Source organism: Mirounga angustirostris, unplaced genomic scaffold, assembly GCF_029215605.1.
Source record: "Mirounga angustirostris isolate CCGP_5_RB_7025 unplaced genomic scaffold, mMirAng1.0.hap1 SCAF_2, whole genome shotgun sequence".
Lineage (NCBI taxonomy): Eukaryota > Metazoa > Chordata > Mammalia > Carnivora > Phocidae > Mirounga > Mirounga angustirostris.
The window spans coordinates 149,073,883-149,101,509 of NW_026991710.1; the positions used below are offsets into that span (position 1 = coordinate 149,073,883).

Below are 27,627 nucleotides of genomic sequence, written 5' to 3' on the forward strand. Positions count from 1 at the left end.
GTGAATATATATTCATTTTAGGAAATTACGTAATTTCCTAAAATGAATCATCATGACAATAAGTATAAAAAGAAAGACAAAGAAATACTATTGGTCCAAAGGAGACAAATTCTGAGAACTATTAACATGAGAATAATTTTTTTTCTTTCAAGACATATCTTTGAATAGTACAGTACTTGGAAGAGTACTGGAAATAAGCTTTAGAATTTTTGGTGGAATCAATCTGAAAATTTATCTTGTTTAAGCATATTCAAAACACATTTCATATATAATGGTAATCAGAACAATTACCTTTAAAATTGGGTCTGATTCTTGCATCGTACCCTGATGTCCTCCCCATTAATTTATCCAGAAAGTCAGAAGGTGACATTGGAGCACTTCGAGATCTTGCACTGTCTGTTTCCTTTGTTGCAACCAAGCTACAAATGAGAAGAACATTCAGATTTTACAAAAAAATGACAACAAAAAGTCTTCCTAATAGTTGTCCCTATAAATAGAGAATAAAAATGGTAAGCAAAAATACCTTTAAAAAGATAAACTTTCTATACTATACAGTGAATGTTATCATAATGACAGATAGGCCTTTATAGATCTACAGTCAGTATTTATAAAGTTTCATATGTATTCAGCCCAAAGGTCAGAGGTGACATTTTGTGTTAAGTCTGGAAACAAAGCCATTTCCAAATTAGTAGGCTTTCAAAATTTGTATTTACCCAAACTTGACTTTTAATTGCAATTTTTAGTTAAAAGTGTCTTTAGTGATTCAGGCTTAAGAAAAAGAAAATGAAAGTTCAGCTGTGGAATGTAATTCTTATTGCTTTTATTGAGGGAAAAGCATCACCTTTCAAGTTTTGTGAATTCTTTCCAATGGTAATAAAACTTCTGTCCTACAGATTAAACAGTAATGTTCTTTTCTTCAATTAGATGCTTCCTCTATTAATAGCATACCCCGTTAAACTCATTCTGCTTTCACCTTGTGTCATTCATCTATAGAACCTTTTGGTCAGATCAAAAATGTGTGCATTAAGATTGAGAAATTACCATCAATGTGGTGAGTGCAGCTGGCTATTACACAATAAGAATGTGTGTCCAGGGGGGCGCCTGGGTGGCTCAGTCATTAAGTGTCTGCCTTCAGCTCAGGTCATGATCCCAGGGTCCTGGGATTGAGCCCCGCATCGGGCTCCCTGCTCCGCGGGAAGCCTGCTTCTCCCTCTCTCACTTCCTCTGCTTGTGTTCCCTCTCTTGCTGTGTCTCTCTCTGTCAAATAAATAATTAAATAATCTAAAAAAAAAAAAAAAGAATGTGTGTCCAGGAAAAGTAGAGAGTTACCGCACTGTTTTTTCATTCAGACGCGTTCTGTTTTATGCAGCTGCTCATGCTAGAAGCCCACACGTGTCACGACACCCCGTCCAGTTCCTCATTTACCTAGGCTGGTCTACAGAGGGCCGGGGCCTGCGTGCTAAGATCAAATAATTCTTTTCATCCATAAAGCTTTGCTCAGGTAAGTGAAACAGACTTCCAGAGCACACATGTGTTTGAAATTGATATATTCAAGCTGGTATTTCCTGGAGATGGTCAGTCATCATAGCCTCCCAGCTCTGTCATTCAACTCAGAGCATTGCCAGGCCCTGAACTTTTGTGGTCATAGCTTGATGTCAGCAGTATCAAATTCCTCCTGCTGAAACTTATCCAAGTTGTCCTATCCAAGTTAGGAGTGAGGTTAGGTAGTGAAAATGGGTCTTAACAGCCATCACTGTTGAATTGTCTACCACACACAGAGGCACAATTTTAAAATCCAATATCAATCATTGTGTGAGAGTGATGTTTCTGCAAGTGGAGGATCACAGCTAACAGCGTCCATTAACTATTGTGCAGTTCTAAAGATCCTAGCTCGTTCTAGACATTCTAAGCCACTTATCAGGCCAATGGCTCACTCTCTCTGTCTTTCATGCTCACTACCGAACCATAGGTTTCTCCTCTCTCTATTCTTTTGGCTCTATGTTACTTTGTGACCCTTTACCTCTGATTATTACTGGTCAGTTGAACTCCATGCCACCATGATCTCTGGAAAGTTTATTCTAATGTAATAATAATAATAATAATAATAATAAACAATAATAATAATATCATTAAGAAACCACTATGTTCTCAATGACTTTAGAACTTTCTCTACCATCTGGTTTTAAGTAACTTTCACCTGTCCTCTTAAGCAGCATTTGCTCATTTTCCATAGCCCAAGAACATAGGGCAGAAAGGATTGTCAGAGCCCTCATAACTACAGATTGCTGCTTCTAAACCATTCTTTGCATTTCTTTTACAAAATCCTTCCTTTCAATGATCATAAAATAAACTTCTACATCCTCCTAACAACGAATAAACCAACTTAACTGGATCTGAACCAGTAATGCCCTGCCCTTCACTTCTTAAAAAAAACAACAGAATATTATGTATGCTAAACTGACAATCCCTCACATTTTGCACTGCGTGGGGGGGATTATTCCAGATTATCCAAGTCAGCCCTACATGCAATGACAAATCTCCTTATAAGAGAGAGGCAGAGGTATATTTGACCACAGACAGAGAGGGAAATCACTGTGACCAAAGAGGCAGAGATTAGAGTGATGTGCACAGCCAAGTAATACCAGAAGTCAGGAGATGCAGGAAAAGGAAGGAACAGATTCTCCCCTAGAGCCTCTGAAGGGTGCATGGTCCTACTCACACCTTGTTTTGGGCCCAGTGAGCTGACTTCAGACTTCTAGCCTCTGAAACTGTGGCAGATTTAAACTGTGGTGCTTTGTTATGGTAGTCATAGGAAAGTAGCACTGGCCTTCCAGTGAGTTTTTCATTGGGTGATTCCACTTTTCAACTCCAGAATTGCTCTTTTGGGGTGCCTGGGTGGCTCAGTTGGCTGTGTCCAACTCTTTATTTTGGCTCAGGTCATGATCTCAGGGTCATGGGATTGAGCCCTGAGTTGGGCTCCACGCTCAGCATGGACTCTGCTTGCCCCTCTCCCTCTGCTCCTGCCCCAGATCTCTATCTCTAAAATAAATAAGTAAAATCTTAAAAGAAAATAACTGGTTTAGGGGCGCCTGGGTGGCTCAGTTGGTTAAGCGTCTGCCTTCAGCTCAGGTCATGATCCCGGGGTCCTGGGATCGAGTCCTGCATTGGGCTCCTTGCTCAGTGGGGAGCCTGCTTCTCCCTCTCCCACTCCCCCTGCTCGTGTTCTTTCTCTCTCCCTGACAAATAAATAAAAAATAAAATCTTTAAAAAAAAAAAAAAGAAAAGAACTGGTTTAAAGTCTTTGTCCAGTAGTTCTACTCTCTTTGCTTTCTCAGGGAAGATTCTATTGATTGTCCTTTTTTTCCCTATGTATGAATCATAGTTTTTTTCCTTTGAATGTCTCATATTTTTACTGAGAATGGACATTTTAAATAATATAGTATGGCAATTCTGTACATTATATTCTCCCTCCTTCCTAAGGTTTGTTGTTGTTGCTGTCTGGTGTTTTTTGTTTTTGTTTTTGTTTTTAATTGGCTTTTCTAAGCTAATTCTGTAAAGTCTACATCCTTTATTGTGTATGGCCATGGAACTATCTGTCTGGGTGGCTTAGAAATTACCTAATAATTGGACAGGGATTTTCTTAAATTTCTAAAACCAATAAATCTCCCAGGATTTTCTGGAGGCTTTGTGTTTGTGGGGGTCACACCTTCAACACTGAGTCAGGCAATTGACAACTCTGCCTCTGCCTTTACTTGCCATTTGCACAGGGTTTCAAGGCCAGCTAGTGTTCAGAGCTTAAGGTCTTCTCAGGTCTTTTCTGAGCATGCACACAACTCTATGTGTATTAGTTTGGTAGGGCTGTCTTAACAGTACCACAGACTGAGTGGCTTAAACAACAGAAATTAATTTTCTCACAATTCTAGAGGTCCAAGATCAGGTTGTTGGCAGAGTTAATCTCTGATGGCCTCCCTCCATGGCTTGCAGATGGTCATCTCCTCTCTGTGTCTTCCTCTCCCTGTGTCTGTGTCTTAATCTCTTCTTCTTAGAAGGACACATCACAGAGTAGGACCAACCCATATGACCTCATTTTATCTTAATTATCTCCAAATAAAGTCACTTCCTTAGGTATTGGGAGTTAGGATTTCAACATATGAATTTTGAAAGGATGCAATTAGGCCCATAATCCTGGGCATGCTCACAGCCCCATACATATGTGTAGTTTTCTAGATACCCAGAAATATGTGGGCTTTTCCAAACCCCTATAGACATACCATTCCATTGATTTTCCTCTTAAGCTTTTTGTTTAGTCTGTTGTTTGCCCCCACTGTTACTCACTGCATCGGACACCCATGAAGTTAAAACATTGCCTCTAAATGCTTTTAATGAAACTCACTAGGGAAAAGACTTCTCATACTGAGTGAGCTCCAAGTTAGGTCTAAAGCAGTCTTGTAAGTGGAGTCTTCCAGAGAACCTCCAGACAGGTCAAATAATGACAATTCTCCAACAACGAGGCTTTAAAGGAATTCAAACTCCTTTCTGCCCACTCTGGTAACTTCCAGATTATTGTTTTTTTCCTGCAATTGCAGGCCATTGGTTTATAATGCTACCATGGAGCTAATAAGGAGGACAAGAATAGGACAAGTTATAGCCACAAATCCCATTGTTCTTACCAATATTTAGCTGTCTTTCTTGATTAAATTACTTCATGTATTACTGCAAATCTCTGATTAATTGCCAGAGTTCTGAAAAAGTTGGTTGTCACATTTTTTGATAGTTTTCTCCCTGCTTTTATGGAGGAGAGGATTTACAGAGATTTGTAAAACTGAGAGAAGTTCACTAACAATAAAATTATAGTGCATTTTTATTATATAAAAATATCCTTTCTCATGTCAAAATGCACTTAAATATCTGCTAAATGTTGAAACAATGAATTTTGAGTTCTCATAATTTATTAGGTGCAAAGCACTGTGCTAAGAAGCTGAAGTATGTAGAACACAAATTTGAATCTTTAAAGTATTCATATTTTAGTAGATTACTCTGTCTGGGTCCATCTGAAATCTACAGAGAATCCCTGGGAAGTATCAGTGAGCATGACCTGGGAAGTGAGGTTATAGTGAAGAAGATGATTGGCTGGCTGGCTCCCTTCTTCCTACTACTGAAAGCAAAATCTTCATGTTTTGTAACGGATTCACAACCAAGCTTTGCAGAATGATGTCTATAAAAAAAATGAGAAAATTCTGAGCCAAGAAATATTCCAATTTTCTTTACTAGTTATGTTCCTTTCAATGACACAAGAACCATTCAACCACTTAAGAGACAGTTGATTTTATTTCTAAAGATTCACAATTTTGACTCAGAAGGAATTATTGTCAACATGGAGTAATTGGCTGAAAAGCATCTCTACATCGTCTATCCCTTCCTTTTCTGAAAAGATTAGAGGCTATGCATATAGGAAGACTTCCTATCACCTACAATTCCTGCTCTGGCATTTTTTTGTTTTTAAGATTTATTTATTTATTTTAGAAAGAGAGAGAGAGCACAAGCAGAGAGAGGAACAGAGGGAGAGGAAGACAGAGAATCCTCAAACAGACTCCCCACTGAGAATGGAGTGCAAGGCTGGGCTCCATCCCAGGACCCTGAGATCATGACCTGAGCAGAAATCAAGAGTCAGCTGCTTAACCAACTGAGCCATCCAGGCGCCCCTCTGCTCTGGCATATTAATCCTGGAACTTTCTTCATAGTACAGTAATATCTGAGACTTGCACCATGTGAACATTAATAGACTGTCTTAAAAGAAGTATTAAAGAGAGTCACTGAAGAAAGTTTATAGGTAATAAAGCTCCATATGACCAATCTGGAATCTTTCTCTCATTTTTAAATAGTCAACATCATCATTTGTACAAACATATTGAGTATCAATAAAACTATCGTATTTATAGCAAGTTACTAAGGTTCTTAGCAAATTAATCGTGATCAGTACTTCTGAAACAAACAGATTTGAATTTTTTAGAAGTCTTTTATTTATGAACGTCTCAAATCTGTTAATTCATCTGCCTCCCACACTTGGCTCTTCTGTTCTCTACTACATCAAGTACTGTATTTATTAATTTTACTATTTACTATTTACTCTTACTTATTCTTAACTACTCTTAATTATTTACTATTAACTCTTCTTGGAAACTTGTGCGGACTCATATACATTCCCATCAATGAACATTTGTTTCAGTTAAATATTTATACATTCTTATTTGTAGAAAGACATGCTACTTGAAAGTTCAGAGACTTCAATTTCTGAGATACGGGAAGAAACTTTTCTTAAAAATTGAAATAAAAAAGGGCACCTGGGTGGCTCAGTTGGTTAAGCAACTGCCTTCGGCTCAGGTCCTGATCCTGGAGTCCCTGGATTGAGTCCCGCATCGGGCTCCCTGCTCGGCAGGGAGTCTGCTTCTCCCTCTGACCCTCCCCCCTCTCATGTGCTCTCTCTCTCAAATAAATAAATAAAATCTTTAAAAAAATTGAAATAAAAAATCAAAATTTGGGGCACCTGGGAGGCTCAGTCAGTTAAGCATTGACTCTTGGTTTCGGGTCAGGTTATCCTCTAGGCTCTGTCATGGGCACGGAGTCTGTTTAGGATTCTCTCTCACCTCTCCCTCTGCCCCTCCCCACCCTGCTCATGCCCTCTCTCTCTTTCTCTCTCTAAAAAATAAAAAACAAAAATTCATAAAAAAGATGTACCTTTCCTTCCTCTTCTTTCCCCTTTGTCCTCCTCACTGAGACAAGAAAATAAAATACATCCACTTTTTGAGGACAGAAATAACCATTAAATATGGATGCTTCTAAGATGAATTTAGAATAATTGTTAATACCTATTTACCTCTGCTAAATGCACCTTAAAATTGAGAGAACATATGAAAGATGTAGCTGGGCAACATAAAGAGGGTTAGAGACAAGTCTTGGCACATGGGGCCACAAATCTCAGTGCATCTATTTTCATGAATTGATTTGCACAGAAGGAAGGGTGACTTGTAGAAAATAAATCAGTGCCCAGATTCCTGAGGTAGAGAAGATTTGGGTATGACGGAGAAACACAGTTTACCATGTAGTTTATAGCTCCACAACCAGTCTCGTAGGGCTATAATTCTTTGTGGAAAAAAAATGTTCACAGTTATTATTTGGAACTTTGTGAGTTTTAGAAATATAAGCAATTGATATTTGTTCGAAAAACAAAACACAGAATGGAAGAGATGTGCATTCTTCCCATTTCTTTATGGCTTCAGTCTCATTAAGAGAACTAAAGAGAAACTGGGATATCTAGGAGTATGGGAAGTTTTGAATATTTCACATGAAAGCATTCTGCCTTAGAAAAGGAACCATTTTTTGCCATGAAGACACATGCAGTGAAGGAGGCTTTAAGTTGATAGTTTGATGATATGAATTATTGAAAAAGGAGACCATAGTGGAGGAATATAAAAAGAACTAATCTAGAATACCTCTGGAGACTCAGAAAAATAACTAAAAATTTGCAAGGCACTAGGATCTTGATTCTTGCTACTGTGAGCAATATGCCAGTCAAAGATGATTATCATTTTAAAGTGATCTCATGTCTGAACTCATATCTGCAGTTTGATGGGGCCTAGCCTGTTTTAATTTATAATAAATATGATAAATATTATAGCTGCTTCCTGATCTCTTAGGAACATATACATGATATCATTTAAATCTCATAACAATGTTGCTAGTTAGATATTATAACCTATGTATTACAGGTGAAGAAACTAAGGTATAGAGAGGTTTACTGCCAAGCCACTTAAACATTAATGTATAAACCAATATTGTAAACAAATGGAACTTTACACTGAAAACAACTAGACAAGTTTAAAATGAATCTGTGCATTGAAGAGCTGAAAACACAATGGAAAATAATATGGCTGTGACCTAAGAGAAAGAAAATTCATAGAAGGGAGCCAAGTATTTAGAGCTGCATTTCTCTTGGGGGTCGGGTGGGGTGGGATGAGTAGTAATTGAGTAGTTTACAATCTGTGTACAAGTTTTGAAAGCTTTATGGATTTAGGGGGACTGAAACTGTATTCAAGGACTCATCCAAGGGGTGAGCTCCTATGAGTGGCTTTAAGATCTCAAAGACTTTTATGTAAGAATGAACCAGAAATGTAGAGGGCTAGCAGGAGACTAGGCATAGCTTAGAATCATCTCAATTTCTGAAACTAGAATAAAATAATCACAGATTGCTGGCAACCTAGCTCTCTAATAAGAGCAAACATAAACTCCTTCTGTTTCTACACATACTTGTTTTTGTTTTTGTTTTTGTTTTTCATTCTTTTCAAACTTGGTTAATGGCACCTCCATCTTTCCATTTCTTGGGATAAAAATCTTTTATAACCCTGACACTTCTTTTTATTTCACATATTATATCAATCCACTTGGCCCTACCTTATAATTTAGATCTGTAATCCTATGACTTCTCACCATGTTCTCTTCAACGCCTCTGATATAACCTACCACTAGCCATTACCTTTGCCTGGAATGCTCATTGGTCCTCTCTACATCTAATTAATTTATACTTATCTTTATGATCTAGGTTTAAGTATCATTTTCTCAAGAAATCTTAACTATTCTCTCTGATTTTGTAAAACACTGCTAAAGTATTTCCCACATTTGTGCTCCTCATTAGTAGCACTTATCACAATTGCAATTGTCATTTTAATATAATTAATCAATCAATGTCTATCTCCTACTTTGTAAGATCTACTATGTTACCCAATCATGACTCTTCCAATTGTTTTAATAGACCCAGAAGAAATCCAGAACATCCAGAGTAACAACTGAAGAAATATTTTTGAAACAAATTAACTAAATATAATGATGTAGAGGTCAAACAACAGACTATGACCCTCCAAGTCTCGCACTAATCATGCTTAGAGTATATGTTTAACACAAGTGAAAGTCCGACTTTCTCTCCTTCTGTCCTTCTATCCAAGTTAGGAGTGCTGCTAATAAATAACCAAGGACAATCTTAGAACAAGTATTTAGAAATGGAAAAAATCAAGATACAGAAATCTGCAAGAGAAACTTAAATCATCAAATCATGAAAATCGTCATTTAATAGTAGAACTGTAAAGTTGTAAGTTAGAATGTCATGGGGATATTGCAATGGTGTCTACATTCAGCGCTTACATAAATTAGTGCTTTTTAGGGTCTATGCTGTCTACGTTCAATGCTTGCTGGTTGTTAGTGATAATTACATATTGTTTGTGTGTTTGTAATATAAAAGGTTAATACAGGGTTCTGGACAAGGGATAGGATGAAGAAGGAGGACTCCATTTAATAGTAAAAATAGAAACAGGATTAGATAGTGCAGTCATTTGAAATTTCTTTTTTTTTTTTTTAGATTTCATTTATTTATTTGAGAGAGAGAGAGCAAGCATGAGGGAGAAGCAGAGGAAGAAGCAGACTCTTTGTTGAGCAGGGAGTCCAATGCAGGGCTCAATCCCAGGACCCTAAGATCATGACCTAAGCTGAAGGCAGCCGCTTAACTGACTGAGCCATCCAGGCGCCCCTGAAATTTCTTAACTCTAATCTTTATACAATCTTTTTTTTATCTACAAATTTATTTTTTTGTCATAAAATCATTTATTTTTACTAAATACTTGTAGAGTATTGTGCTCAAAATTTATAATTGTTATAACTTCTATGAAGACTTCTAACTTCTATATAAACTATCCTCATGTTTAATACTGTACTTCTTTATAGTTTTGGCATTAGCTTATTTCAACTGAAAGAACGAAAAAGCCATAACACAGCTAATTAACTCGCTGATTTGTAGCTTATTAATGACTTATTTATTTTAAAGAAAACTAATTAAGTGTTTCAGATACATTGGAAATTACTTAGAATATACTTAATAGTTTCTGTTATGTGTTCAGTGCACAAGATAATTAAATGGAAGTCATCATAGTACAATGGTTGAAGTTCCAGATGGACAACCAGGAGGCTTATATTTTTTTCCAGTTTTGTCATTAACTAGTTGTTTTGCCTTGAGCAAAACAGATATTGTTTTACCAGTATTAAAATGGAGACTTGAAGTGGCACATATTTTTTATAGATAAGTTTAGTAAAAGAAATGACACAATCTGTATATATGTTTTGAAAAATGCCAGCTCCTTATGCTAATATTTGGATTTTGCATTTGATACCATGACTTCTTTGGTCCAGGATATTTAAGTGAAATAAAGAGAAATTCACTCAAGCTAATTTATATAAAAGGGTTCTGGACGGATATAATAGTATTCCATGATACTCAAGTGTAGAAAAAGTTAGGCAAGCTTTAGGAAAGACTGAGCAACATAAAAGAAAAAGATCTGATTGACCCATCTTAGTTCATGGATTCAACTTATGGTTGAAACCACTTTAGCTAGAGAGGTTCCAAGTCAACATTGCCAATGTATAGTTGTAAGGGACTTAACTGACACACTAGTTTGCTGCTTAAATAATTAAATACCTTCTCATTCAGAACATTAAGTCTTTCAGAACTCAACTATTGAGTGACTAGTTAAAGCAATTTTGGATATATATCATTTTCTGTTCAGTAGTTCGGTTTCAGTTTTGGCATTCTAGCCAAATTCTAAATAATTCAAAAGGATTCTATCAATTTCTGTAAAAGTCAGTGAAAATTTCTAAGAGGAGGGGCTGCTGAAGTGGTAGTCCAGAATTACCGACAGGAACAAACTGAATGGGTAGATACAAGAGAAAATATCTCATAACTTGTGGTGTCATGGAAAGTACCAGAGACTAAAAGAATATTAGTGTGTCTGGAATAGAGCCAGAGTGTTAATATTAATATCAAGTGAGATTGGAGAGTTGTAGGTACCAGATCATGCACTGCTTTATAGATCATACATGGACTTTTGTCCAAAGTCCCATTTGGAAACAATTCCAGTGGTCAAGATGAGAGCTGAGGATAGTTTGAGTAATTTAAACAGCAGTGGGGTTGGAGAAAAGTAGAAGAATCTAAGAGATATCCACAAAATTGACAAAATTTAGTAATGGTTTGGTACTGAATGTGAATAAGAGGAACATCTCAAGCATAACTCTGAAGATTTAAAAAATACTTATTCAATTTTTTTGGCATTCCTCCCTTCCAAGGGTAGAGCCCAATTTTTCTCCTGTTGAATATTCATTATACAAAGTGACTTGATGATGGCACATGAATTCTGTAGTAAGTTCATAAAAGACATTGCTGCTTCTATCTAGCTTTCTTTTGGATCACTCACTTCTCCCAGGCACTCAAGTAGCTACATGGAAGAAATTGAGGGCTTCCATCAAGAGAATTCACCAAATTGTCAGTCATTTGACTGAGCCACTTTGAAATCAGATTCTCTACCCCAGTCAAGCCTTCATACGACTGCAGCCATGGCTCACATCTTGACAGTAACTCAATGAAAGATTCAACTTAAGCTGTTCCTAAATTTCTGACCCATGAAAACTTTGAGGCTAATAAATATTTATTGTTGTTTTAAGCCACTAAATTTTAGGATAAGTAATAGATAAGTCATATATTGATTCAACTTTCTGACTTGAACAACTATATTTATGGACATATCATTCACTGATACAAGACAGAGTGAAAAAGGGAACTAGGTTTGAGAGCTATAATAATGTGTTCAATTTTGGACCTGTTGAATTAGAAGATGTTCTGAAATATCTAAGAGAAACTTATCTACTATGATATGTTCTCTGTATTGAGAAACAAAATCTGCAATGATATTTTACTGGATGGTTTCTTCAAAAACTTTAATAAGCATTCTGGCTTCTAAGGGCTTTCATCCTGGCTATTCCTTCTGCCTAGAATAATCTTCTGTGGATAATCACATTAATTGCTCCCTCATCATCTTCAAGCTCTCACTCAAATGACATTTTCTCAAAAGGTCTAATTGAATTACTTAGCTAAAAATGTCTTCCGTGTCACATTTTCTCTTTTCTTTCTGCTTTACTTTTCTCCAAAAAACTTATTATTATCTAAAATATTATTTATTTTACTTTATTTTGATATTTTTCTCTAGAAAAATATCTCTAGAAAATATAACTTCATAAGAGCAAGGATTTTGCTGTTTACTGCTGTATTCCCAATACTTGGAATGTTGATTGGCAAATAGGAGACATTAAGTAAATATTTTGGAATAAATGAACAAATAGTACTTGAAATATGTCACTAGAGGGATAAATAATATATATTTTTAAACCAAGAAAATCTTGTGTGATAATTAAAATAGGTTGATATGGAACTCAACATAATTACAGTAAATCATATAATTATTATTATTATCATCATTTTATTTTCATAGAAGTTAGATCTTCAAGAGAGTAGTTCAAGTAAGGATATATTTTCCCAATGATGCTATCTGACAAAGTCAGTGTTCAACTCTTTCAACTTTAGTGTAGCTCCAGAAAGTAGTAGAAGTACCCTTTATTTGATTTAGAATATCACTGTCTCTTTGGGAAGTAGAACACATTGAGTCTTTGGAAGAAACTTCATATTTTCTCTCAGACTAAATATATCTTCCTTAAAAAGATTAGGTGAAAACTATAACAAAGATGTTTCCTGAAGTTAATAGTTAATGTTCTTATTCCATGTAAACATTTTTGAAGAATCATTTTTTAATCTGAGAAGCTTAATGTTGTTATTTAGGCACTTACAATAATTAAGTTTAAAATTATAAACTTAAATCTGTAGCTGTATGCAAATATATCATTATGCTAACAGCTGTATGCATAAGCCTTTCAGCAAAACTATGTTTAATTCTCCCAAACAACAATAAAAGCAAGTTTTTAAGATCTAAGAATAAACTAAGCAAAAAACTTCAAAATTTTGATGGAAGAGCAAAATAAGCAGATTGTCAAGACAAGACAAAAAAAGTACTTGTTCCCCAAGATTTTATTTCATATATATAACATATGTATGTATTAAGTATATATGCATATATATGTAAGTATATGTGCATATATATGTACATTAATATATAATATTTATATAGACATATATTTATTTATATAGACACACATAAACTTACAAAACACATATTCTTGTATTCATTTAGTTGTATATATGCAGTAAAAAAGTTACCTAAAACTGGATGCAGTAGAGGAAAATACCAATAAAGTCTCTATAGCCAAGGAGTTTATGTTATGATAGAAGAAACACACAACAAACAAACAAACAAAAAATGTAAGTAATAAAGATAACTAGAGATTGTTCTATATTCTCAGAAGAAAATAGCCAAGACGATGAAACAGAAAATAATGAGAGAGGCCATATGGAATGGATGGTCAGTAAAGACTTGCTAAGGAATTGAGATGTGAGCTGAATATGGAGCGGAGGGAGGAGTGTTCAGGTAGAGGAAACAGCTACTTCAGACTAATGGTCAATAATCAGTCAAAGATCTTTTGGCAAATAACATAAATTTGATCTCCTATTTCACAACATAAATATAAACAAATTTCAGATGAATTAAAGTTCTAAATGTTGGTATATAAATATTTAAAATTTTAAAATAGTTTAATAGTGTTTATTTCCACCCCTTTGCCAAGTCCATTAAATTAATACCAAATGACAAAAGAGGTATAAACTGTAACTAAACAACAACAAAAAAGGAGATATCAGCAAATTAAAAATTCTTACAAGTTCTAGAAGATGAAAAGAGGAAATAATAGAGAAGTAGGTGAAGGGGATGAGAGAATTTTCAGAAATGGATAAAAACAAGTGTTTTCAAAGTGAATTAGCTGATTGAATTCAACAGAGATTGAACTAATAGAGAACTATGTCTAGAGCCATTGTTGTAAAACTGCCTAATATTAAGAATTAAGAGAAGATCCTGAAAGATTTTGAAAGAAAAAGGAAAATACAAAATGAGATCAGACTGGCTTTAGGCTTTTAAATGAGCATTTGTACATGTTATAAAACATCAAGATAAAGCCTTCAAAGTTCTGGGTAAAAATTATTTTTATTTCATATTTTCAACTCAGCATTTCAATCAATATGTGAATCAAGTGAGCAGTAATGAAGCAGCCACAAATACAAGGAATTGAATAGTCTACCTGCATTAATGCTGTCTTGGGAAAATCATTGAGAATATACTACAGCAAAATGAGGGAGTAAACCAAGAAACAAAATCCTAGAAGGAGCTGATACAACTTAGAAAGTAGTAATGTGATTTCCTCAGATGAGGTCTATGCCGAAAACCTCAACAAACAAACAATATAGCTTTGCTCAGAAGAAAGAACTCTAGGAAGGCCATTTTGCTGTGCGGTGTAGTGAGATTTGGAATATAGCACATAGACAAAACCATAGAATTAAGAGGGTGAGAAAAAAATGAGTCTTTAAAGAAGCATTTAATGTAAGTAAAGACAAAAGAAGAAATTAGAAAATCGAGGGAAAACAAAATGTAAAACAGTGATGACATATGGATATTATTTAGGTGTGTGGAAATAATCATCAGAATAAGAAAAACACATAAGCATTTAAAAATGGTTGCTATCCAGAAAGACAGCTAAGTATGAGGAAGATGGGATTGAGAAATGCTGTGAACAACATCAGAGCTCTTTGCACCATATAATTTTAAAAATTCATATGAAAATTTTACTTTGAAAATAATCTAAAGGATTAGAAATATATAAACAATTGTCTAGAACTTGTCACAGACAAGAGAAAACGAAAGCCTTTTTTTAATTTTATTTTATTATGTTATGTTAGTCACCATACAATACATCATTAGTTTTTGATGTAGTGATCCACGATCCATTGTTTTCGTATAACACCCAGTGCTCCATGCAGTACGTGCCCTCTTTAATACCCATCACCGGGCTAACCAATCCCCCCTCCCCCCTCCCCTCTAAAACCCTGTTTGTCGGGGCGCCTGGGTGGCTCAGTTGGTTAAGCGACTGCCTTCGGCTCAGGTCATGATCCTGGAGTCCCGGGATCGAGTCCCACATCGGGCTTCCTGCTCAGCAAGGAGTCTGCTTCTCCCTCTGACCCTCCTCTCTCTCATGCTCTCTCTCTCTCATTCTCTCTCTCTCAAATAAATAAAATCTTTAAAAAATAAATAAATAAATAAATAAATAAATAAATAAATAAATAAAACCCTGTTTGTTTCTCAGGTCCATAGTCTCTCATGGTTCATCTCTCCCTCCAATTCCCCCCCCCCATTTTTCCCTTCCTTCTCCTAATGTCCTCCATGCTATTCCTTATGTTCCACAAATAAGTGAAACCATATGATAATTGACTTTCTCTGCTTGACTTATTTCACTTAGCATAATTTCCTCCAGTCCCATCCATGTTGATGTAAAAGTTGGGTATTCATCTTTTCTGAAGGCTAAGTAATATTCCATTGTATATATGGACCACATCTTCTTTATCCATTCATCTGTTGAAGGGCATTTCAGCTCTTCCCACAGTTGGGCTATTGCGGACATTGCTGCTATGAACATTGGGGTGCATATGGCCCTTCTTTTCACTACATCTGTGTCTTTGGGGTAAATACCCAGGAGTGCAATTGCTGGGTCATAGGGTAGCTCTATTTTTAAATTTTTGAGGAACCTCCACACTGTTTTCCAAAGTGGCTGTACCAACTTGCATTCCTACCAACAGTGTAGGAGGGTTCCCCTTTCTCCACAACCTCTCCAACATTTGTTGTTTCTTTCCCTGTCCATTTTTGCCATTCTAACTGGTGTAAGGTGGTATCTCAGTGTGGGTTTTTTTTTTTTTAGATTTTTTTATTTATTTGACAGAGAGATACAGAGTGAGAGGGGAACACAAGCAGGGGAGTGGGAGAGGGAGAAGCAAGCTTCCCGCTGAGCAGGGAGCCCGATGTGGGGCTCAATCCCAGGACCCTGAGATCAGGACCTGAGCCGAAAGCAGACGCCCAACGACTGAGCCACCCAGGCGCCCCTCAGTGTGGTTTTGATTTGGATTTCCTTGATGGCTAATGATGATGAACATTTTTTCATGTGTCTGTTACCCATTTGTATGTCTTCTTCAGAGAAGTGTCTTTTCATATCTTCTGCCTACTTTTTGACTTGATTATTTGTTTTTTGGGTGTTGAGTTTGAGAAGTTCTTTACAGATCTTGGATACCAGCCCTTTATCTGTAGTATCATTTGCAAATATCTTCTCCCATTCTGTGGGTTGCCTCTTTGTTTTGTTGACTGTTTCCTTTGCTGTGCAGAAGCTTTTTATCTTGATGAAGTCCCAAAAGTTCATTTTTGCTTTTGTTTCACTAGCTTTTGGAGATGTATCTTGAAAAAAGTTGCTGTAGCCGATGTCAAAGAGGTTACTGCCTATGTTCTCCTCTATGATTTTGATGGATTCCTGTCTCACATTGAGGTCTTTCATCCACTTGGAGTTTATCTTTGTGAATGGTGTTAGAGAATGGTCGAGTTTCATTCTTCTGCATGTGGCTGTCCAATTTTCCCAGCACCATTTATTGAAGAGACTGTCTTTTTTCCATTGCATGTTTTTTCCTGCTTTGTCAAAGATTATTTGACCATAGATTTGAGGGTCCATACCTGGGCTCTCTATTCTGTTCTATTGGTCTATATGTCTGTTTTTGTGCCAGTACCATGCTGTCTTGGTGATCACAGCTTTGTAATATAGCTTGAAATCGGGCAACGTGATGCCCCCAGCTTTGTTTTTCTTTTTCAACATTTCCTTGGCAATTCAGGGTCTTTTCTGATTCCATACAAATTTTAGGATTGTTTGTTCCAGTACTTTGAAAAATGTCATTGGAATTTTGATCAGGATGGCATTGAAGGTATAGATTGCTCTGGGTAGCATAGACATTTTAACAATGTTTATTCTTCCGATCCATGAGCATGGAATCTTTTTCCATCTTTTTGTGTCTTCTTCAATTTCTTTCATGAGTGTACACAATGAAAGCCTTAAGGAAAAGGCTGATTTATTTAGTATTCACACTCACTTTTTTCTTTATTATTTTTAAAGATTTTATTTATTTATTTGTCAGAGAGAGAGACAGAGTGCACAAACAGGGGGAGCAGCAGACAGAGGGAGAGGGAGAAGCAGGCTCCCGCTGAGCAAGGAGCCTAATTTAGGACTTGATCCCAGGGCCCTGGGATCATGACCTGAGCTGAAGGCAGACTCTTAACCGACTGAGCCAGCCAGTCATCCCTCTTTTCTTTATTAAATGTTTCCTGAAAATGTACAACATGCCAAGCATTGTTATGAGGGTTTTGGATTCAGCAACAAGCAAAACAAACCCAAATCCTTGATCTCGGCGAGTTTACATTCTAGCAGAATGGAATATAATAAACAAGAAACAACAGATTAGTAAATTACATGCTATTTTAAAATAAAGAAAAAGTTAGAGCACAGCAAAGGATGATCCAGAATGATAGAATGTTGGGGAGGGGGGAGGCACTGTTAAAGTTTTAAATAAAGTATTCATTGAGAAGGTAATACTTTATCAAGACATTAAAGAAGGTCAGGGAGTTGGCTACCTAAGTATCTGAAGGAGGAATATTTATTCCAAAAAGAGAGAACAGTGAGGGCAAAGGCTCTAAGTCAGGAGCATGATTGATGTATTCACAGAACAAAAAGGAACTGGAACAGAGTCAGTAGGCAGGATAATAGTGAGAAATTGGAGCAAAATGTTAGATGGAACACCAAATCATGTAGGGACACAAAAGCCTTTATATGAAATTTGGCTTTTACTCTGAGTGAAATGGATGATTTTAAGACATTGAGTAGACACATGGCATGGTCTGCCTTTCTTTTATAAAAATCACAATGCATGACTAATCTGTTCAATATGTGCTGAGGTGGGGCTGGGATGGTTGACAGAGGCTAGTCAGATTATTGTTACAGTCCATGTAATGGTAGCTCAGACCAAGCTGTCACATTGGAGGTGATAAGATGTGATCATATTTTGGATGCATTTTGAAGTTTGAGACAAGGTGATTTTCTGACCGATTAGACGGAAAAAGAGAGTGGTTAAGGATGAGTCCGTTTTTTGGCCTAAGTAACTGGAAGGATAGATTCGATATTAACCAAAAAGGGGGAATTGTGAGTAGACTAGGTTTGGGACAAGAAACTGGAGATTGGTTTGGGACATGTGCAGTTTGAGATGTCTATTTGACATCTAAGATGCTGAGTAGGTATGCAGTTAGTTTTATGGGTCTAGTGTCTGAGGAAGGACATCTTTTTATTGTTTAAGGCACAAATTTGGAAAGTATTATAGATAAGTAGGTGGGATTTAAGGCCTTGCAACTAGAGCACGTCACCAAGGGCTTACATACAGATAGAAAAGAGAAGAGATGGATGAGGAGAGAAGAAAACAGCAAAGCCAGGCAGAAAGAACAGCCAAGGGAGTTGCAGGAAAACTGTAGAGTGTGGTCCTGAAGCCAGTTGGAGTAAGTATATCACGGAGGAGGGAATGATCAACCATTAAATGCTGTTAATCGATCAAATAAGATGAGGACTGAGAACTAGCTATTTTATTTTGCTAGGTGAATGTCAGCAGTGACTTTGACAAGTGCCGTTTTGGGGATTTGGTGGAGGTAAAAACCTAGCCAGATGGGTTCAAGGAGTATGGCACTAATGTGCAAATCACTGGAGTAATGCATCAATATTAAACATTTATGAATGAACCTTTGTGCACAGTTGTTGGGAATACAAATTGCTGCAGCCAAAATAGTGTGGAGTTTCCTTGAAAAATTAAAAATGGAATTACTATATGATCCAGTAATTCCACTAATGAGTACTTAGCCCCTAAAAGATAAACACTAATTCAAAAAGATATATGGATCCCTGTGTTTATTGCAGCATTATTTATAATAGCCAAAATATGGAAGCAACCTAAATATCCATCAGCAGATAAAGAGGATGTTGTATATATACACAATGGACTATTACTCAGCCATAAAAAAGAATGAGATTTTGCCATTTGTTACAACGTGGATGGATCTAGAGGATATAATGCTATGTGAAAGAAGTCAGACAGAAAAAGACAAATACCATTTGACTTCACTCATCTATGGAGTTTAAGAAACAAAACAAGTAAACAAAGATAAAAAGAGACAAACCAAAAGTCAGACTCTTAACTATAGCGAACAAACTGATGGTTACCAGAGGAGGGGTGGGTCAGGGGCTGGGTGAAATAGGTGAAGGAGATTAAAAATACGCTTACATGATGAACACTGAATAATGTATAGAAATGTTGAATGATTATATTGTACTCCTGAAACATATAACACTGTATGTTAACTATACTTCAGTATATAAATAAATAAATAAATAAATAAATAAATAAATAAATAAATAAATAAACAAACTGAGGGGAAAACTTATGCATAACAAGGAGCACCACAACAAATTAAACAAGCAAATTAAAAGCGGGTACCTAACCAAGCACTAATATGTTCATTATATAAGAGACTCCAACAAATCATTTAGAAAAAGGTAATCCAATGGGAGAATAAGCAAAGCATATAAATAAGCAATTCATAGAAAAAGAAATAGTAATGCACATTTAGTATAAAACAGGATGCTCAAACTCAGAAATCAGGAAATTTCTATTATTTATTTATTTGTTTGTTTATCTGTCTATTTATTTAGAGAGGGAGAGAGACGTGGGAAGCGGGACAGAGGGAGAGGGAGAAAGAGAATCCCAAGCAGGCTCCACATCCAGCACATAGCCCAACAAGGGGCCCGATCTCATTACCCTGTGAGATCATCACCTGAGCCAAAATCAAGAGTTGGACATTTAATTGACTAAGTCACCCAGGCGCCCTGCAATGTCCATTTAAACAGAGACTAGGGCGCCTGAGTGGCTCAGATGGTTAAGCATCTGCCTTCGGCTCAGGTCATGATCTCAGGGTCCTGGGATCGAGTCCCGCATCGGGCTCCCTGCTCCTTGGGAGCCTGCTTCTCCCTCTGCCTTTCTCTCTCGCTCTCTCATGAATAAAAAAAAAAAAAAAAAAAAAAAAAATCTAAACAGAGACTAAATACCATTACAACTGACCAAATTTAAAAGTTTAGCAATATCAAAAATTGACGAGTTTATGGGTAAAAGTTACTTTTGTAAGCAATTTATACACTGAAGAATAGCATATATAGTCATTTTAAGGGGGAATTTCATGGTCTATATTTAAATTATTAAGATATCCTCCTTATGACCCAGCATTATTTAATGTGAAATTGGTTATATTAATAAAAATAGAAAATGACCTAAGTTGCTATAAATGTGCTTTTAAAAAATCTCTAATATTAGCCTAGTTTAGATTTATACAGCCATAAACAAAATAAGGTATTCTATGTGTTTTGAAACAGAAAGTACTCAAATACCATTAAATGAAAGAAATAAAAAGTACAAAATAACATTTTTAGTATAATCTTGGGATCCAAGGTGATCCAAAATAGCATCTTCCCTTTCCCCCTCTAAATGTAGAATAATTTGAGAAATCTTTTCAAAAGGGTAAAGGATTTGGGATCATAACATAACTTATAACTGATAAAACTGATAGTATTTGAGGACACATTGGCTTCCCAGCAAGAATTGAGAATGATGTCTATATATCCACACCTTACTCAAGGGTCCCAAGGCTCTGGGCTATGCTTGCCCAGATTTTCCTTCCAAACCCCTCAAACAGAAGACCCACTTCTCTCTTGTAGGATAGAATGAGTGAAAGAATGGAAAAAAGCCATTTCCATCCCCCTCGATCCTGGAATTGAGTCCGGAATCAGGCTCCTTGCTCAATGGGAGGAGAGAAGCCTCCCCTCTGATAACCATCAGTTTGTTCTCTATAGTTAAGAGTTTTACTTTTGGTTTGTCTCTTTTTATCTTTTTTCATTTGTTTTGTTTCTTAAATTCCACATATGAGTTTAGTCAAATGGTATTTGTCTTTTTATGTCTGACTTCTTTCACATAGCATTATATCCTCTAAGTCCATCCACATTGTAACAAATGGCAAGCCATTTTTTTTTTTTTAAATAAGAAAGGAGTTTGTTTATTCCATGCAAAAAAAGTTAGGGGGCAGGTAGTCCAGAGTCAGGATGCCAGCTCAGCGATGGGTCTCCCACAGGGTATGCTGGCTCTTTCCATTTGCTCCATTCCGTCATTCTTCACAGGCAGCTTTTTTTTTTTGGTCCTCATGTTTGTCACCTCATGGTCATAATATGATTGTTCCACCTCTGGTCTCAGGTGTGTGCTTCCTGCCCCCAGTGTTGATGAGAAGGGGCATCAGAAAGGGGTCGCAGATCATGTGACTTTTTATAACCAAGGGGGAGTTTGGATTCATCTGAAATATTTGGATTTTTATATTGAAAACATAATCATGTATTACTTAAGTAATTATAAATAAGTAAAATTAAATTCACATAAATACTTTGAAATTGATTTTAATTAAGTGCCTATAATGATTAAACTCAAAAAATAAATACAGATTTGTGGTCATTACACCTCAATTATTACAGCAATTGCATATCTAAGCTTCTCGAAAGATGTTAATTACATTCTTAATCTCTATAGCAACATACAACAGGAAACATGTCACTATCACCTTTTCTTTTTTCTTTTTTTAAAGTTTTTTTTTTATTTATTTGAGAGAGAAAGAGTGAGAGAGTGGGGAGGGGGAAGGGGAAGAGGGAGAGAGAAACTCAAGCAGAGCCTGCACTGAGCAGGGTGCCCAATGTGGGGCTCAATCTCACGACCCTGAGATCACAACCTGAGCCAAAACCAAGAGTCTGTTGCTTAACTGATTGAGCCACCCAGGCGCCCCCAATTATCACCTTTTCTTTCACAAATCAGTGAAATAGCACTTAATTTCTCAAAATGAATCACCAACAATAAAATGTTCCTTATAAATACTGTTGCCCCTTTCTTCCTTCTGAGAGGGATATTCTTTAATTTTTTTTCTGACTTGTTCAAAAAGACTTCCTCCCTTAGCCTCATTTTAGACCATAATGTCTATGGAGTGTCTTTTGAAATTCTCTTATTCTAGTTGTGTTCACACACCAACACCCCCACACTCATACCTAGTATGCACAAAGTTCACTACCTCTAGACATTATTTTTTTCAATTGAAAAATGATAAAGGAATTTTCCTCTGCTTCTGGAGTATAGTGTGCTCTTGGACAATACACTTAATAAAAACATTGGGTTTTCAAAAAATCAAAATTAGAAAGATGAAATCTTGGAATAGTACACTTTACATTTCCTTCAGTCAGAAAATGGTCAGGGGACTCTAGAAGTCATAATAGTAACCATTCAAAATCCAGAATGTGCCCCAATCACATGTTTGCCTGCTTTATGGAATTTTACCAATTTCGTTGCTTAAATGTTGCATCCTCTACATTGCTTTTCTTTGCTTATCTGACCTGGAAATTATCCTTCCTCCACTAAATTCTTACAGACCTTTTGGTTCTGTCACTGATTTCCACTGTGATAAGTGATGCTTACCTGCCAAGATCCCTCTCTATTAGCTAGTTTCTGCCTTTGTCATATAACTCATGTCACTGGCACTCATCTCATAGCACTGATATACTACTTCACTATAATTTCTAGAGTCCTTCTAGAGTTCAGTTTGACAGAATTCAATTTGATAAATTTGTTCCTTATATTCCAAGTATACCTCAACCAGTTTAACTTATCAAAAGATCACCGATTTTAGAGCCATTTTTCCAGTGATAATTTGAAAGTGATTACATCAAATTGATGGAGGAAATGTTAATCAAGAATTGTTTCTCTTTTATGGGGTGCCTGGGTGGCTTAGTCAGTTGAGCATTCGACTCATGGTTTCAGCTCAGGTCATGATCTCAGAGTTGTGAGACTGAGCCCCCCAAGATCAAGCCTGGTATTGGACTCCCTGCTGGGCACAGAGTCTGCTTGAGATTCTTTCCCCCTCCCTCTCCCTCACCCTCTACTCCTCCCCTTGCTTGTGCTCTCTCTCTAAAATAAAAAATAAAATTAAAAAGAAAAGAATTGCTTCTCTTCTAAATCTGATTTGTCAAAACCCCTTAGACTTTTAAAATATGCACAAAGCTTATTTTTAACAAAACACTATAAATTTCATTTAATCTAATATACGTTCACTATAAAAAAATTCATAAAAATATAAAAATAAGAAAAAAGCATTTTAACGGCACCTGGGTGGCTGAGTTGGTTAAGCATCTGACTCTTGATTTCTGCTCAGGTCGTGATCTCAGGGTCATAAGATGAAGCTTGGCATGAGGCTCCATACTGGGCATGAAGCCTGCTTAAGATTCTCTCTCCCTCTCCCTCTGCCCATCTGCCCCATCCCCACCCCACTTGTGTGCACACATGTGCACACATACTCTCTCTAAAAAAAAAAAAAGAAAAAAAAGCATCTTAATCCTATCACCCAGGGATGAGTGATACAGAAATCATCCTCTTACCTGAGATCTTAACTGTGTTATAGATATTTATAAAGGAAACAATTTAGCAAAAGTAGTACTGCTTTATTTTGAGCTCTCTTCTTTCTATTTTTGACTGATTGTGCTTGCATCAGTGCCTACTAATGAAACACATTTTTGTAAATCCCCAAATCAATAACATTCAGGACAGAAAAGCATGATATTTTAAAGCACCAATCTTTGGAGTCTCTGAATCTGAAAGAGATGTACAGAGAATATTAACGTGAAATCATACTAAGTTTCTTTTCCTGAATAATACTGAATCAGCAGAGTATGGAGTTATTCAGGTTTTGGTAGGTATTCCCATTTGTGTGACTGCAAACATTTACGTTAATGTCACCTTTCAATGGAAGGTGTTCTGACTTAAGCATACTGAAGGCAGATTGGACCTTTTTCTTCCCGTGGTGCAGGGAGCCTCTTATTTGCCTGACCATTACATCCCCATAAGGAGAGAGAAATGGCACAGAATAAAGGAGGGAATCAAACAACAAGGCAAAAAAGAGTTTATAATTGAAAGAGGTAAGGAAAGGTAAACATAGCGATAAGTATGGTGCTTTTCAGTTTCCCTCAGAAAATTTGACTATCCATCAAGGTTTGTTGTTTTCACCGAGGTTTTTATTGGACTATATTCTTTTTAAAAATTGAAAGAGATGAGGAAGATACAATCACTGGTGTTAACATGATACTTAAAGCTAATGCACAGCTGAGGCTACTCACTCTCTGACTCTCTTGTCTGCTCCCCTTGCCTCACCTCTGTCTCTTCCTCCCCTCTTCCCCCCTTCTTTGTATATGCCTAAGCTATTTTGGGAAACATGTTTATGGTTTCCCAGGAAACAAAAGGATTTTAAAACCCTCTAGATTATAGAAGTTATTTCCTGTGGCAGTAAGAGCATATGTTCTCTTTAATCAAGCATAGCACAATCCCTAGAGACAATGCTTTATAGGAAAAGGCTAGCCACATTGGGGATATAAAAGAAACGTTCAGAGTTATGAGCGCAAACTGTATGCCAACGTTGCCAAACTTGGTGCTCATGTGTAGAACTATGAGAACAAAGAGTACAATTTTGAAAATGGGTTCCATTCTTGTATTTTTTGATGAAAATATCAACAAACAAATCTTCCTATGACTCTAACTGAATGAGTCGCATTTCACCTTTTAAGGAGTGATGTGATCATTTCTTTTTCTACTTTAGAACAGCCTCAATTACAGAGCTTGGAAAAATAAGCAGTTAATTTGAATTAGGTGAGGGAGGTTCTACCTCTGGCTTTGCCACGTAAATTCGTGTGGTCTGAATAATGATCATGTCTCTAGACTTCCTTCCCCTCCACTGCAGAGTGATAGGGTATCTGCTGCGAGGGGGCTAGGCTCTATTCTCGTTGGTAACTGGGAAGTCAGCCTAAACTTGTTCGCTTCATTGTTTATCTTTATCTCAGCAGATGACCTTACCTCCTACTTCAAAGAGATAATTGAGCATTCAGCTGCTGAATTATGAAATCACAATTCCCATATCAACAGCTTGCCGTATTCTGCATCTATTTTAACCTTCTATCTAGTCACAGAGAGAGACCTGGCACTCCTCTGGTTCAAAAGCTATCCTTCAACTACGGCTCTTTTTTTGCATTTTCTCAGTCACTGACCCTTTTTTGTACCCTCCTGTCTCTTTCTAAAGCAATTCCTAATCTCTTGGCTTCTTTCTTCCAGACATAAACAAGCTTAAACTCCTGCCACTTAAACAACAAAACTAAACAAATCAACAATTGCGTATCTCATCTGTGTCCACTCTTACTTCTCCTTCTAGTAACCTCTTACCAAAAAAAAAAAAAAAAAAAATCTGTATTTATCTTTTTCTTCAGATCATCAATCAATGTTATATTTGTACACATATATTTGTACCAAAAATTCACTTGAAAGGCTACCAGTAATCTTCCATATTTCTTTTTGTTTTTATGGCATTTGATGTTATTGATCATTCTTTCCTTTCTAAAACTCTTCTGTTAGGTTCTGTGACATACTCAGTGTTAATTCTCCTTTTCTCTTACCATACCTGCCTTTTTTTTTGCCAGTACTTCTCTCTCTGCCCATCCCTCAGATGATGTTCTTAAAATAGTGCTTTTTAAACCTAAATGTGCTTATGAATCATCCGGAGGGCATGATAAAATGCAGATTCGGATTCAGTAAGTCTGTGGTGGAACTCAGACCCTGCAGGTCTAACAATCTCTCAGGTGACATCGTGCTGGTTAAAGGACCGCATTTTGTGTAGTGATGCCCTAGGCAAGGAGGGACTTTCCCACATCTGCATACCCCAGTGATTACAGGTATGCGGTGCTGTCCACAGCTCAGCCTGAAGTATGTGAGATGGGGTCTGGGAAAATAGAAGCTTGATGACTCTGTGTCACCAGGCTTGTTTGCTTACGCCGATGGATGAAACATCGGTGTGTGCTCAAGTGTCAAAAGCCCTGGCCCAGAATGCTAGTCATCCAATCCGATCTATGCCCAGGTCCTATACTCCTCCCACTGTGCTGAAGTGTTTCATTTAGCTGGATATCTTAGAGGTATCACATTCATTATACCTATCTGGAACTTAAATTAGGGTACTTTTCTACATGACTATTCCTCTTTTCGTATGTTCTATTTGTGTCATGACACTATTGTTCACCTGGTTACTAAAAGTATGATTATGAGAATTATCCTAGACTCTTCTCTCTGTTTCCTCACTCCCAATTAGTGTACAAGTCTTTTTTTTTCTTTCCTTTTCTTTTTGTCACTTCTTACATCTGCTCCTTTCTCTCCATTATTAGGATGTTCTATTGCATTGACCATGAACTACTTTCCTTGATGCTAGTTTTGCCCCTTTCCAACATCAACATCCTTTCTTCTGAGTTCTCCACATTACTCCTTTAGCGATATTTCTGAAACACAATCTGTTTGTGCTCCTTTCCTACTTATAAGAGTTCCCTTTTGCTTCAGTTAGAGACTGAGTTCCATGGAGAATGCAAAATGTGATCTGGAGCCTCTGAATCTGCCTCAAATGGCACTTCACAGAAGTTGAACATGCCACTTCTATTTACAACTTAGTGGCCAGAACTTGGTCTCAAGGACACACAAAGCTGCCAGGGAAACTAGGAAATCTGTAACTTCTTGGAGGTGTCTTTAAATAGAAGCCTCTTTCTCTTTTCTGATAACTGGAAAATACCTGTGATGACTGGATCAGAGCATCTGGCTTGGATGTCAAGGAAGAAACCCCATGTTAAGGGGTGGCAAAACAACAAGGTAGAAGGAAGGATTGGTAAACTCCCATTCCAGACTTGGTCTGCTCACTTCCATAGTTGTTCTTTTTCTTTTTTTAGTTTTGGAAGGAAAAATAAAATCTTTCTTAAGCCGATATTATTGTGCACTCTCTGTCACTCACAAATGTGAGACTAATCTGAACCAACAACAGCAATAAAGGGCTGGTTTGTTCATTCCTTGTTGATTTTGCTGCCACTCAACACCTCTCACATTTACCACTACAGTGGATTTTAGGGGGAAAAAATAGGCTACTAATATTAAATGAAGTGAGAAATTATAGCTGTAATGCTTGGTACATATTTTCTGTTATGGAGAAATTATCACATTTCTGACAATGTTAGTAAAAAAAAATTGTACTCTATAGACGGATACAGCTCTACACACTACATTTTTAAAGTAGCATATCAAATACAATCACTCAGTCTATAGAAAGTTCACTCAGCCCTTCAAAGACAGGACTGAGACCTGACCCTGAGTCCTCTTTCTCTTTCTTCTTGTTTTCCCGTGTGCACCCAAATGCTTGGCCCAATGGGATGAAACATTGGTGTGTGCTCAAGTGTCAAAAGCCCTGGCCCAGAATGCTAGTCATCCAATCCGATCTATGCCCAGGTCCTATACTCCTCCCACTGTGCTGAAGTGTTTCATTTAGCTGGATATCTTAGAGGTATCACATTCATTATACCTATCTGGAACTTAAATTAGGGTACTTTTCTACATGACTATTCCTCTTTTCGTATGTTCTATTTGTGTCATGACACTATTGTTCACCTAGTTACTAAAAGTATGATTACGAGAATTATCCTAGACTCTTCTCTCTGTTTCCTCACTCCCAATTAGTGTACAAGTCTTTTTTTTCCCCTTTCTTTTTATCACTTCTTACATCT

The 27,627-nt window shown here is 36.7% G+C and overlaps 1 protein-coding gene across 2 annotated transcripts in view; it reads right to left on the minus strand.

The window, feature by feature from the left end:
• Positions 1-27,627, minus strand: part of GLRA3 (glycine receptor alpha 3) — a 196,076-nt gene that overhangs the window by 155,590 nt on the left and 12,859 nt on the right. For both annotated transcript variants that reach the window (XM_045880116.1, XM_045880117.1), the window contains exon 2: positions 292-419. In XM_045880116.1, the coding sequence (XP_045736072.1) occupies positions 292-419 (128 nt within the window). The remainder of the gene's footprint in view (positions 1-291; positions 420-27,627) is intronic.